The sequence below is a fragment of the Anolis sagrei genome, chromosome 9, assembly GCF_037176765.1.
Source record: "Anolis sagrei isolate rAnoSag1 chromosome 9, rAnoSag1.mat, whole genome shotgun sequence".
NCBI lineage: Eukaryota > Metazoa > Chordata > Lepidosauria > Squamata > Dactyloidae > Anolis > Anolis sagrei.
In genome coordinates, this window is record NC_090029.1 from 8,640,877 (window position 1) to 8,654,049 (window position 13,173).

Sequence of the window (13,173 nt, forward strand, 5' to 3'; positions counted from 1 at the left end):
ATATTATATATATATATATATATATATATATATAGAAGTAATATAATTATATACATATACATATGTATATGTATACACACACATATTCACACATGTATTTAGGAAATTTGGACTTTTTTGCATTGACAATGCCTTTCCACTCCTCCTCATTTCCTAATATATATGTATGTGTGTATACTAATATATACTAATATATTAATATATGTCTAGTTTTCTAAATATGTATTCTTTGTATATGTATATGTGTGCATGCATATATATATATAAACACACACACTGACATATATTCAAACATGCATTTACGAAATTGGACTTTTTTGTATTGGCAAAGCCTTTCCTCTCCTTCCCATTTCCTAATGTATATGTATTTATGTATGTGTATACTAATATATATATTACAAAATATTATGTAGTAATATATAATATTTTGTATTCTAATATATAATATCATATATTACATATTATATGTGTGTGTATATTTGGCGCACATATACATATACAAAGTATATATATTTGGTGGTGCATATGTGTGCAGTTAATAAATATATATGTGCACACTCACATATACATTGACATTTTCCCACTATAAATGTGTGGCTGGGTGCATATATGTGTGTATTTATGTGCACATATATACTATACACACACACGCACATATTGTATGTTAATAAATAATTTGTGGGTGGGTGCATATATGTGTGTATTTATGTGGACATATATACTACATATATATATATATATATATATATACATACATACACACACACTTACATATTTTGTGTGTGTATATACACACACACACACACACACACACACACAATTAAATGCAATTAATAAATATATATGTGCACATTCACATACACATTGGCATTTTCCCACTATAAATGTGTGGGTGGGTCCATATATGGGTATATTTATGTGCACATAAATACTATATATATATATATATATATATATATATATACACACACACACAATTAAATGCAATTAATAAATATATATGTGCACACTCACATACACATTGGCATTTTCCCACTATAAATGTGTGGGTGGGTGCATATATGGGTGTATTTATGTGCACATATATACTATACACACACACACATATTGTATGTTGTGTATGTATATATATATATATATATGCAGTTAATAAATAATTTGTGGGTGGGTGCATATATGTGTGTATTTATGTGCACATAAATACTATATATATATATATATATACACACACACACACACACACAATTAAATGCAATTAATAAATATATATGTGCACATTCACGTACACATTGGCATTTTCCCACTATAAATGTGTGGGTGGGTGCATATATGTGTGTATTTATGTGCACAGATATACTATATATATATATATATATATATATATATACACATACACACACTCACTTACATATTGTAATATATATATGCAGTTAATAAATATATGTGTGTGCATACTCACATACACACTGGCATTTTCCCACTATATATGAATGGGTGGGTGATATATGTGTGTGTATTTATGTGCACATATATACTATATATGTGTGTGTGTGTGTGTGTGTATAAATGCAGTTAATAAATATATATGTGCACATTCACATACACATTGGCATTTTCCTTCTATAAATGTGTGGGTGGGTGATATATGTGTGTGTATTTATGTGCACATATATAATATATGTGTGTATGTGTATAAATGCAGTTAATAAATATATATGTGCACATTCACATACACATAGGCATTTCCCACTATATATGTGTGGGTGAGTGATATATGTGTGTGTATTTATGTGCACATATATACTATATGTGTGTGTATAAATGCAGTTAATAAATATATATGTGCACATTCACATAGGCATTTTCCCACTATATATGTGTGGTGATATATGTGTGTGTATTTATGTGCACATATATACTATATGTGTGTGTGTGTGTATAAATGCAGTTAATAAATATATATGTGCACATTCACATACACATTGGCATTTTCCCTCTATAAATGTGTGGGTGGGTGATATATGTGTGTATTTATGTGCACATATATACAATACACACACACACACACACACACACACACACACACATTTGTACACATGAATAGGAAATGGAGCTTGGTGGAAGAGGCAATGCAAAAATCAGAATGCCTAAAAGAGAGGAGGAAGGAAAAGAGAGGGCCTGCATTTCCAATTTCCAATCTGCAGGCCCACAACAACAACAACAACAACACAATTCAATCCAGACACACTGAGCTCTCCCCTTTGGGTCTTACCTGCTCTTCTTCTGGGCTCAATTCTGCAGCCATTTCTCAAGCAAAGGAAGTGGAAGTTTCCCAAACACTTTGACCCCAAAGTCTTTTTTTTTGTGTTGCTTTTTTTTGTGTTGAGTTTTCTTCCCACTTTTTGCAAAAGGAAAAAGCCAAAAAACCAACTAAAACAAAACTGGGTCCCTTTAAATCTTGAATTTTGGGGGGTGGGAACACCCCAAGTTGGACCTTCTTCCAGTTCTTCTTGGATTTAGCATTGCATATATAAAAAAAATTACAAATAAATATTCTATTGATATAGTTTCCAAAGCAGAAAAAAATAATATTATTTTGCAAAGTATTAATATTAATTATTTGTTGTTAAAGAGTTATTGCACCCAGCTTTTGCTCCTGCAATCAAGGAAAATATAAAATTTGTCAAATGCATGCTGCAAATGGAGAAAATTGCTGAAAATATGTGGGGCAGGGCCCCAAAACAGTGGGGAAAGGGGTGCAAAATACCTCCAATTTCCCCTTTGGGGGCCCAAAAAAAAGTGGGGAGGGCAGAGAGTGTAGTCCAAGGCTGGATCCAGGCGATCATAACCTTCCAGTGGTTTTCCTCCCAGGCGGTGCTTTTCCTCTGCCCCCAATCCCCTTGCAACCCATGGCTCCCCTTTTTTTTTGCAAATTCCTGCAAAGCAGGGCGACGCCAGGCCCGGGCATTAAGCCACGCCCACTCCGCAAGCCCAAGCCACGCCCCTTCCTCCTGCCTGGGCTCCATTCACAAGTGGGAGGGAGGCTCATTCAGGAAGGGAAAGGAAGGAAGGAGGGAGGAGAGAGAGAGAGAAGGAAGGAGGGAGAGGCAGGAAGAAGGGAGGGAGGGAGAGGGGGACAGGAAGGAGGAGAAGGAGGGAGGGAGGGAATGAGAGAGGAAGGGGGAAAGGAGGAGGAGAGAAAGAGAAGGAGAGAAGGAAGGAAGGAATAAAGGGTGGGAGAGGGAAAGAAGGAGAGGAAGGAAGGGGGAAAGAAGGAGAGGAAGAGGAGAAAAAGGGGATGAGGAGAGAGGGAAGGGAAAGAGTGGAAGAGAAAATGGGAAAGGAGGGAGGAGAGAAAGAGAAAAGAGGAAGGAATACAGACTAGGGGAAGGAAAGAAGGAGAGAAAGGAAGGGGCAAAGAAGGAGAGGAAAAGGAGAAGAAGGGGAGGAGGAGAGAGGGAAGGGAAAGAGTGGAAGACAGAATGAGAAAGGGAGGAGAGAAAGAAAGAGGGAGAGACAGGAAGAAGAGAGAGGAGGGAAGGAGAGAGAGAAAGAGGGGGACAGGAAGGAGGAGAAGGAGGGAGGGAGGGAATGAGAAAGGAAGGAAGGAAGGAAGGAAGGGGGAAAGGAGGAGGAGAGAGGGAAAAGGAAGGAAGAAATACAGACTGGGGGAGGGAAAGAAGGAGTGAAAGGAAGGGGAAAAGAAGGAGAGGAAGAGGGGGACAAGAAGGAGGGAGGGAATGAGAGAGGAAGGAAGGAAGGGGGAAAGGAAGGAGAGAAGGAAGAGGAAGGAAGGAATACAGACTGGGGGAAGGAAAGAAGGAGAGAAAGGAAGGGGCAAAGAAGGAGAGAAAGAGGAGAGGAGGAGAGAGGGAAGGGGAGGGAAAGAGTGGAAGAGAATGAGAAAGGAGGAGAGAAAGAAAGGGAGAGACAGGAAGAAGAGAGGGAGGAAAAGAAAGAAAGAGGGGACAAGAAGGAAGGAGGGAATGAGAGAGGAAGGAAGGAAGGGGGAAAGGAAGGAGAGAAGAGGAAGGAAGGAATACAGACAGGAAAGGAAGGGGCAAAGAAGGAGAGGAAGAAGAGTAGAAGGGGAGGAGAGAGGGAAGGAAGGGAAAGAGTGGAAGAGAGAATGAGAAAGGGAGGAGAGAAAGAAAGAAAGAGGGAGAGACAGGAAGACGAGAGGGAGGGAAAGAAAGAAAGGGGGATAGGAAAGAGGAGAAGGAGGGAGGGAGAGAATGAGAGGAAAGGAAGGGGGAAAGGAGGAGGAGAGAAAGAGAAGGAAGGAATAAAGGGTGGGAGAGGGAAAGGAGGAGAGAAAGGAAGGGACAAAGAAGGAGAGGAAGAGGAGAAAAAGGGGAGAAGCAGACAGGGAAGGGAAAGAGTGGAAGAGAATGAGAAAGGAGAGAAAGAAAGGAAGAGGGAAGAGGAAAGAAGGAATACAGGCTGGGGGAATGAAAGGGGGAGAGAAAGGAAGGGGCAAAGGAGGAGAGAAAAAGGAGAAAAAGAGGAGGAGAGAGGGAAGGGAAAGAGTGGAAGAGAGAATGAAAGGGAAAGAGGAGGGAGGAATGGGAAAAGAAGGAGTGAAAGGGGAAGAAAAAAGGGAAAAGGAGAGAGGGAAGAAGAAGGAAGGAATAAAGGGTGGGGGAGGGATAGAAGGAGAGGAAGGAAGGGGCAAAGAAGGAGAGGAAGAGGAGAAAAAGAAGAGAAGGAGAGAGGGAAGGGAAAGAGTGGAAGAGAGAATGAGAAAGGGAGGAGAGACAGGAAGAAGAGAGGGAGGGAGGGAAAGAAAGAAAGAGGGGGACTAGAAGGAGTAGGAAGGGACGGAATGAGAGAGGAAGGAAGAAAGGAGGGGGAGAGAAGGAGGAGAAGGAAGAGGAAGGAAGGAATACAGACAGGAAAGGAAGGGGGGAAAGGGGGAAGGAAGGGGCAAAGAAGGAGAGGAGAGAGGGAAGGGAAAGAGTGGAAGAGAGAATGAGAAAGGAGGAGAGAAAGAAAGGGAAGAGGAAGGAATACAGACTGGGGGAATGAAAGGGGGAGAGAAAGGAAGGGGCAAAGGAGGAGAGAGAGAAGGGAAAGAGTGGAAGAGAATGAAAGGGAAAGAGCAGGGAGGAAAGGGAAAAGAAGGAGTGAAAGGGGAAGAAAAAAGGGAGAAGGCGAGAGGAAAGAAGGGGTGAAAGGAAGGGGTAAAGAAGGAGAGGAGGAAGAGAAGGGGAGGATGAGAGAGGGAAGGGAAGTGAAAGAGTGGAAGAGAAAATGAGAAAGGAGGGAGGAGAGAAAGAAAGAAAGAAAGGGAAAGACAGGAAGAAGGAAAGGAAAGAAAGAAAGAGGGGACAGGAAGGAGGAGAGGGAGGGAGGAAATGAGAGAGGAAGGAAGGAAGGGGGAAAAGAGAGAAGGAAGAGGAAGGAAGGAATACAGACTGGGGGAAGCAAAGGGGGAGAGAAAGGAAGGGGCAAAGAAGGAGAGGAGGAAGAGAAAAGAGGAGGATGAGAGAGGGAAGGGAAGTGAAAGAATGGAAGAGAGAATGAGAAAGGAGGGAGGAAAGAAAGAAAGAGGGGGACACTGTGACCACCACCAATGATGGATCTGGACCAAACTTGTGACCACCGCCAATGACGGATCAGGACCAAACTTGTGACCACCGCCAATGATGGATCTGGACCAAACTTGGAGAGACTGTGACCACTACCAATGATGGATCAGGACCAAACTTGTGACCACCGCCAATGATGGATCTGGACCAAACTTGGAGAGACTGTGACCACTACCAATGATGGATCAGGACCAAACTTGTGACCACCGCCAATGATGGATCTGGACCAAACTTGGAGAGACTGTGACCACTACCAATGATGGATCAGGACCAAACTTGTGACCACCGCCAATGATGGATCTGGACCAAACTTGGAGAGACTGTGACCACTACCAATGATGGATCAGGACCAAACTTGTGACCACCGCCAATGATGGATCTGGACCAAACTTGGAGAGACTGTGACCACTACCAATGATGGATCAGGACCAAACTTGTGACCACCGCCAATGATGGATCTGGACCAAACTTGGAGAGACTGTGACCACTACCAATGACGGATCTGGACCAAACTTGTGACCACCACCAATGATGGATCAGGACCAAACTTGGAGACACTGTGATAAACCTTGATGACCAGCTGAACCTACTGGAAGGATTTGAGGGGCCTGACCCACCATGGTGGGAGCTGTAGTGTATCCTGCAACCTGACACCATACTGAACCCAACCCATGATGCGTCTAGAACCTTTGGGACTCTGAGTGTTTTGTACTTCGGCTCCCATAGTTCCTAACTGGATTTCTGGGAGTTGAAGTCCAAAATACCTGGAGGCCCAAAGGTTGGGAACCACTGATTTGGAGCAAATTGCACAACACAACCAACGTTGATGGGAGTTTCAGGGAGTTGTAGTTCACCCACAACCATATGCATTTGGTAAAATAACCCGGGCAACGCCGGATATGCAAGCTAGTGCCAAATAAATGTCACATTTGCCCATGACTTTTAGGACGGATGATGGTGGCGCATTGTTTTGAGCTTATCTTTACCATCATAAGGACTAGAAACTTGAGCAGGCGAGCAAACCAGCTGAATGGAGGATTGTGCAAGCCGCTTTCGGTGGTTTTGGGGTTTTCCTGTTCCTGCCTTCAGTCCACAAAGGTCCAGGGCGCACATTGATCTTTGTGGGCTGAGCCGATGCCAGTTTTGTGCCACCAAAGACGTTGCCGGCTTGTGTTATCAGGAATCGAATGGCCGCATTCTTGGCAGGGAAAACAAGGTTTTCTGAGAAGGACGGAGGGAGCGGGGAAAGGAGGGATTGAAATGGCCCTTCTGTCTGTGAACGGAAGAAAAACATAAATATATTCCTGCTTATCAGGAACTCTAAGCATTGGACATGATGTAATTTCAGAGAAATGGAGGCAGTATTTATAGCTACTGGGAAGGAGGGAGGAAGGAAGGAAGGAAAGTAATAATAATAATAATTTAATAAAATAATAATTTAATATAATAATAATAAAACTATAATTTAAAATAATTATAAAAATAATTTACTAAAATAATTTACTAAAATAACAATTTAATAAAATAATACTAATATAATATATTTATAACAATTTAATAAAATAATACTAATATAATATATTTATAGTAATTTAATATAATAATGAAATAATAATAATTTAATATAATAAAATAAAATAATTTAATAAAATAATAATTTAATATAATAATAAAGAATAATTTACTAAAACAATTTACGAAAATAACAATTTAATAAAATAATAGTAATATAATATATTTATAATAATTTAATAATAATAATTTAATATAATAATAAAATTAAAATTTAATATAAGAATAATTTACTAAAATAATTTATTAAAACAACAATTTAATAAAATAATACTAATATAATATATTTATAGTAATTTAATATAATAATGAAATAATAATTTAATATAATAATAAAATTAAAATTTAATATAATAATAAAGAATAATTTACTAAAATAACAATTTAATAAAACAATACTAATATAATATATTTATAATAATTTAATATAATAATAACATTAAAATTTAATATAATAATAAAGAATAATTCATTAAAATAATTTACTAAAATAACAATTTAATAAAATAATACTAATACAATATATTTATAGTAATTTAATATAGTAATGAAATAATAATTTAATATAATAATAAAATTAAAATTTAATATAATAAGAATAATTTACTAAAATATCAATTTAATAAAATAATACTAATAAAATATATTTATAGTAATTTAATATAATAATGAAATAATAATGTAATATAATAATAAAATAAAAGAGTAATTTAATGAAACCATTTAATAAAATAAGAACAAAATAACAATGTAATAAAATAATTTAATAAAATGAGAATTTCATAAAAATAGTTTAATAAAATAATACTAACATAATTATAATAATTTAATATAATAATGAAATAATAATAATTTAATATAATAATAAAATAAAGGAGTAATTTAATGAAACAATTTAATAAAATAAGAACAAAACAACAATTTAATAAAATAATTTAGTATAATAATAAAATAAAATAATAACAATTTGTACTAAAATAATTTAATAAAATAATAATTTCCCAAACCAATAGTTTAATAAAATAATACTAATATAATTAGAATAATTTAATAATAATGTAACATAGTAAAATAATAACGATTTAATATAATAATAAAATAAAAAAGTAATTTAATGGAACAATTTAATAAAATAATAACAAAATAACAATTTAATAAAATAATAATGAAGTAAATTAATAACAATTTACTAAAATGGTAATTTACTAAAAATAATTTAATAAAATAATAATGTCGTAAAACAATAACTGAATAAAATAATACTAATATAATATAATTATAATAATTTAATAACAATTTAACAAAATAAAATAATAACAATTTAATATAATAATAAAATAGTAATTTAATAAAATAATACTAATATAATATAATTATAATAATTTAATAACAATTTAACACAATAAAATAATAACAATTTAATATAATAATAAAATAGTAATTTAATAAAATCATACTAATATAATATAATTATAATAATTTAATACTAATTTTACACAATAAAACAATAACAATTTAATATAATCATAAAATACCTTAGAATGTGATGGAGTTTCTGAAAGTCTTTAAGCAGAGGCTGAATGGCCATCTGTCGGGAGGGTTTTGATTGTGTATTACTGCACCGAAGGGGGTTGGACTGAATGTGCCTTGGAGGTCTTCCCCAGCTCTCATTCTTTTTTATGTAGGATATATCCCAGAATCCCCCATCAAACATCAATGTGTTGGATGTCATTAAATATAAAGGTCCCAAGATCTCTTAAGTGACAATGATTTGGGCTTTATCGGCTAAAAAACTCCTTAAAGACACTAGAATCTTTCCAAATCTCTCCAAAGTCCTTTATTGTGTTCGGTGCACCCGAAACCAATACATTAGGAAACAACCAATGAGTGCGGATGGTGGATGGATGGAAGGCCGAACCTCCCTTCCTCAATGAGTACGGATACTTGACATATCTTATTTATTTTGAAAGTGAACGTGATCTAAATATGGTGAAAAGTGGCGAAGAAGCCCCGGATGCTCAAATGAATGTGTCCAAATTTTTTTTAGAAATAAGTGGAGTGATTTCTATTGAGATCGAGGGGCTCTGGGCCCCCCCAAAATAGCACCCCCAATGTGGACCGAGTTCAACCCCGTTTTCAACCTGGAGATCGTCTCCGCGGCGGGAGAAAGGTCATATTTCCAAATTCTCCATCTCGCTGGCGGTGTCCTCCGTGGCACGACGAGACTTCTCGGGCTTCGGGGTGGAGAGGTGCTCCAGTTCGTAGCGCCCGTTCTGGGTGTCCCGGTTGACCTCGGGGGAACCCTCCGGCTTCGGGCCCTTCTTGTGTTGGATGATCTGCTGCAGTTGGTGCTGGGCGTATTCGGGCTTGGCGGTGAGCGGGCACGAAGGCACCGGCAGGCCCAGGATGTCGGAAACCATGTAGGGACGCAGCCAGCCCACCAAAGGGGTGCTGCCGGGGTTGTAGTGGCTCTCCTTGTGATAGAAAAGAAGCCCGTCGACCTGCGGAAAAAAGAAGCCAAGTGACAGGAAATTCACGGATACGGGGTGGTCGGTACTCTTTGGACAATCCAGCTTGGTCGGATGCCCATAACAGCCCGGCCGTCGAGTTTTTCCATCTGTAACGGGACCACGTGGCAGCTCTTCAGTGCCAACTTCCTTTAGTTGACACTAAATGGACTGGAGGACCTTGAAAATGCCTACGGAGAATATCTCTAGCATTTCTAAGCTCTTCAGTGTCAACTTCTATAGTAGCATATCATAGAAATGTGTTGGAGGACATAGAAAATGCCTATGGAGAACATATTTAGCACTTCTAAGTCCTCGAAGGTCAACTTCCTTTCGTAACAGGTCATAGAAATGCACTGGAGGACCTAGAAATGCTTAGGGAGAATGGCTACGGAGAACATCTCTAGCACTTCTAAGTCCTCCAGTCTCAGCTTCCTGTAGTAGCATGTCATAGAAATGGACTAGAGGACCTTGAAAATGTCTAGAGAGGACATATCTAGCATTTCTAAGCCCTCCATTATAAACTTTCTGTAGTAGCATATCAGCGAAATGCACTGGAGGACCTAGAAAATGCCTATGGACAACATCTTTAGCACTTCTAAGTCCTCCAAGGTCAACTTCCTTTAGTAACAGGTCATAGAAATGCACGGGAGGACCTAGAAATGCTTAGGGAGAACACCTCTAGCACTTCTAAGTCCTCCAGTCTCGGCTTCCTGTAGTAGCATGTCATAGAAATGGACTGGAGGACCTTGAAAATCCCTACAGAGAATATCTCCAGCATTTCTAAGTTCTCCACTGTCAACTTCTGTAGTACCATGTCATTGAAATGAACTAGAGGATCTTGAAAATGTCTATGGAGAACATCTCTAGCATTTCTAAGCCCTCCATTGTCAACTTCCTGTAATGGCATATCACAGAAATGCATTGGAAGACCTAGAAAATGCCTACCGAGAATATCTGGAGCATTTCTAAGCTCTCCAGTGTCAACTTCCTGTAGTAGCATATCAGAGAAATGCACTGGAGGACCTAGAAAATGCTTAGGGAGAACATCTCTAATATTTCTAAGTCCTCCAGTGAACTTCCTGTAGTAGAATGTCATAGAAATTACACTGAAGTATGTAGAAAATGGCTACGGAGAAAATCTAGCACTTCTAAGTCCTCCAGTCCCAGCTTCCTGTAGTACCATGTCATATAAATGGACTAGAGGACCTTGAAAATGTCTACAGAGAATATCTCTAGAATTTCTAAGCTCTTCTGTGTCAACTTCCTGTAGTAGCATATCAGAGAAATGGACTGGAGGACCTTGAAAATGCCTACAGAGAATATCTCCAGCATTTCTAAGTTCTCCACTGTCAACTTCTGTAGTACCATGTCATAGAAATGAACTAGAGAATCTTGAAAATGTCTATGGAGAACATCTCTAGCATTTCTAAGCCCTCCATTGTCAACTTCCTGTAATGGCATATCACAGAAATGCACTGGAGGACCTAGAAAATGCCTACCGAGAATATCTGGAGCATTTCTAAGCTCTCCAGTGTCAACTTCCTGTAGTAGCATGTCATAGAAATGGATCGGAGGACCTAGAAACTAGTACATCTAAATCCTCCAGTGAATTTCCTATAGTAGTATATCATAGAAATGTGCTGGAGGACCTAGAAAATGCTTATGGAGAACATCTTTAGCTCTTCTAAGTCCTCCTTTAGTAACAGGTCATAGAAATTCACTGGAGGACCTAGAAAATGCCTACAGAGAATATCTCTAGCATTTCTAAGCTCTTCAATGTCAACTTCCTGTAGTAGCATGCCATAGAAATGCACTGGAGGACTAGAAAATGTCCAGAGAGGACTTATCTAGCATTTCATTGTCAACTTCCTGTAGTAGCATATCAGCGAAATGCACTGGAGGACCTAGAAAATGCCTACAGAGAATATCTCTAGCATTTCTAAGCTCTTCAGTGTCAACTTCCTGTAGTAGCATGCCATAGAAATGCACTGGAGGACTAGAAAATGTCCAGAGAGGACTTATCTAGCATTTCTAAGCCCTCCATTGTCAACTTCCTGTAGTAGCATATCAGCGAAATGCACTGGAGGACCTAGAAAATGCCTACAGAGAATATCTCTAGCATTTCTAAGCTCTTCAATGTCAATTTCTTGTAGTAGCATGCCATAGAAATGCACTGGAGGACTAGAAAATGTCCAGAGAGGACTTATCTAGCATTTCTAAGCCCTCCATTGTCAACTTGCTGTAGTAGCATATCAGCGAAATGGACTGGAGGACCTAGAAAATGCCTACAGAGAATATCTCTAGCATTTCTAAGCTCTTCAGAGTCAACTTCCTGTAGTAGCATGTCATAGAAATGCACTGGAGGACTAGAAAATGTCCAGAGAGGACTTACCTAGCCTTTCTAAGCCCTCCATTGTCAACTTGCTGTAGTAGCATATCAGCGAAATGCACTGGAGGACTAGAAAATGTCCAGAGAAGACTTATCTAGCATTTCTAAGCCCTCCATTGTCAACTTCCTGTAGTAGCATATCAGCAAAATGCACTGGAGGACCTAGAAAATGCCTACAGAGAATATCTCTAGCATTTCTAAGCTCTTCAATGTCAATTTCTTGTAGTAGCATGCCATAGAAATGCACTGGAGGACTAGAAAATGTCCAGAGAGGACTTATCTAGCATTTCTAAGCCCTCCATTGTCAACTTGCTGTAGTAGCATATCAGCGAAATGGACTGGAGGACCTAGAAAATGCCTACAGAGAATATCTCTAGCATTTCTAAGCTCTTCAGAGTCAACTTCCTGTAGTAGCATGTCATAGAAATGCACTGGAGGACTAGAAAATGTCCAGAGAGGACTTACCTAGCCTTTCTAAGCCCTCCATTGTCAACTTGCTGTAGTAGCATATCAGCGAAATGCACTGGAGGACTAGAAAATGTCCAGAGAAGACTTATCTAGCATTTCTAAGCCCTCCATTGTCAACTTCCTGTAGTAGCATATCAGCGAAATGCACTGGAGGACCTAGAAAATGCCTACAGAGAATATCTCTAGCATTTCTAAGCTCTTCAATGTCAATTTCTTGTAGTAGCATGCCATAGAAATGCACTGGAGGACTAGAAAATGTCCAGAGAGGACTTATCTAGCATTTCTAAGCCCTCCATTGTCAACTTGCTGTAGTAGCATATCAGCGAAATGGACTGGAGGACCTAGAAAATGCCTACGGAGAATATCTCTAGCATTTCTAAGCTCTTCAGAGTCAACTTCCTGTAGTAGCATGTCATAGAAATGCACTGGAGGACTAGAAAATGTCCAGAGAGGACTTACCTAGCCTTTCTAAGCCCTCCATTGTCAACTTGCTGTAGTAGCATATCAGCGAAATGCACTGGAGGACTAGAAAATGTCCAGAGAAGACTTATCTAGCATTTCTAAGCCCTCCATTGTCAACTTCCTGTAGTAGCATATCAGCGAAATGCACTGGAGGACCTAGAAAATGCCTACAGAGAATATC

The 13,173-nt window shown here is 38.5% G+C and overlaps 2 protein-coding genes across 3 annotated transcripts in view; both read right to left on the reverse strand.

Moving 5' to 3' along the window:
* The window catches only part of PTPN9 (protein tyrosine phosphatase non-receptor type 9), a 48,440-nt gene extending 45,353 nt beyond the window's left edge, over positions 1 to 3,087 (reverse strand). The window contains exon 1 of the mRNA XM_060755740.2: positions 2,273 to 3,087. Coding sequence (XP_060611723.2) covers positions 2,273 to 2,305 — 33 coding nt within the window. The 5' untranslated portion in view covers positions 2,306 to 3,087. The remainder of the gene's footprint in view (positions 1 to 2,272) is intronic.
* Positions 3,088 to 8,977: 5,890 nt separating this feature from the next.
* SNUPN (snurportin 1) overlaps positions 8,978 to 13,173 on the reverse strand; it is a 47,185-nt gene continuing 42,989 nt past the window's right edge. For both annotated transcript variants that reach the window (XM_060755738.2, XM_060755739.2), the window contains exon 9: positions 8,978 to 9,664. In XM_060755738.2, the coding sequence (XP_060611721.2) occupies positions 9,335 to 9,664 (330 nt within the window). In that variant the 3' untranslated portion in view covers positions 8,978 to 9,334. The remainder of the gene's footprint in view (positions 9,665 to 13,173) is intronic.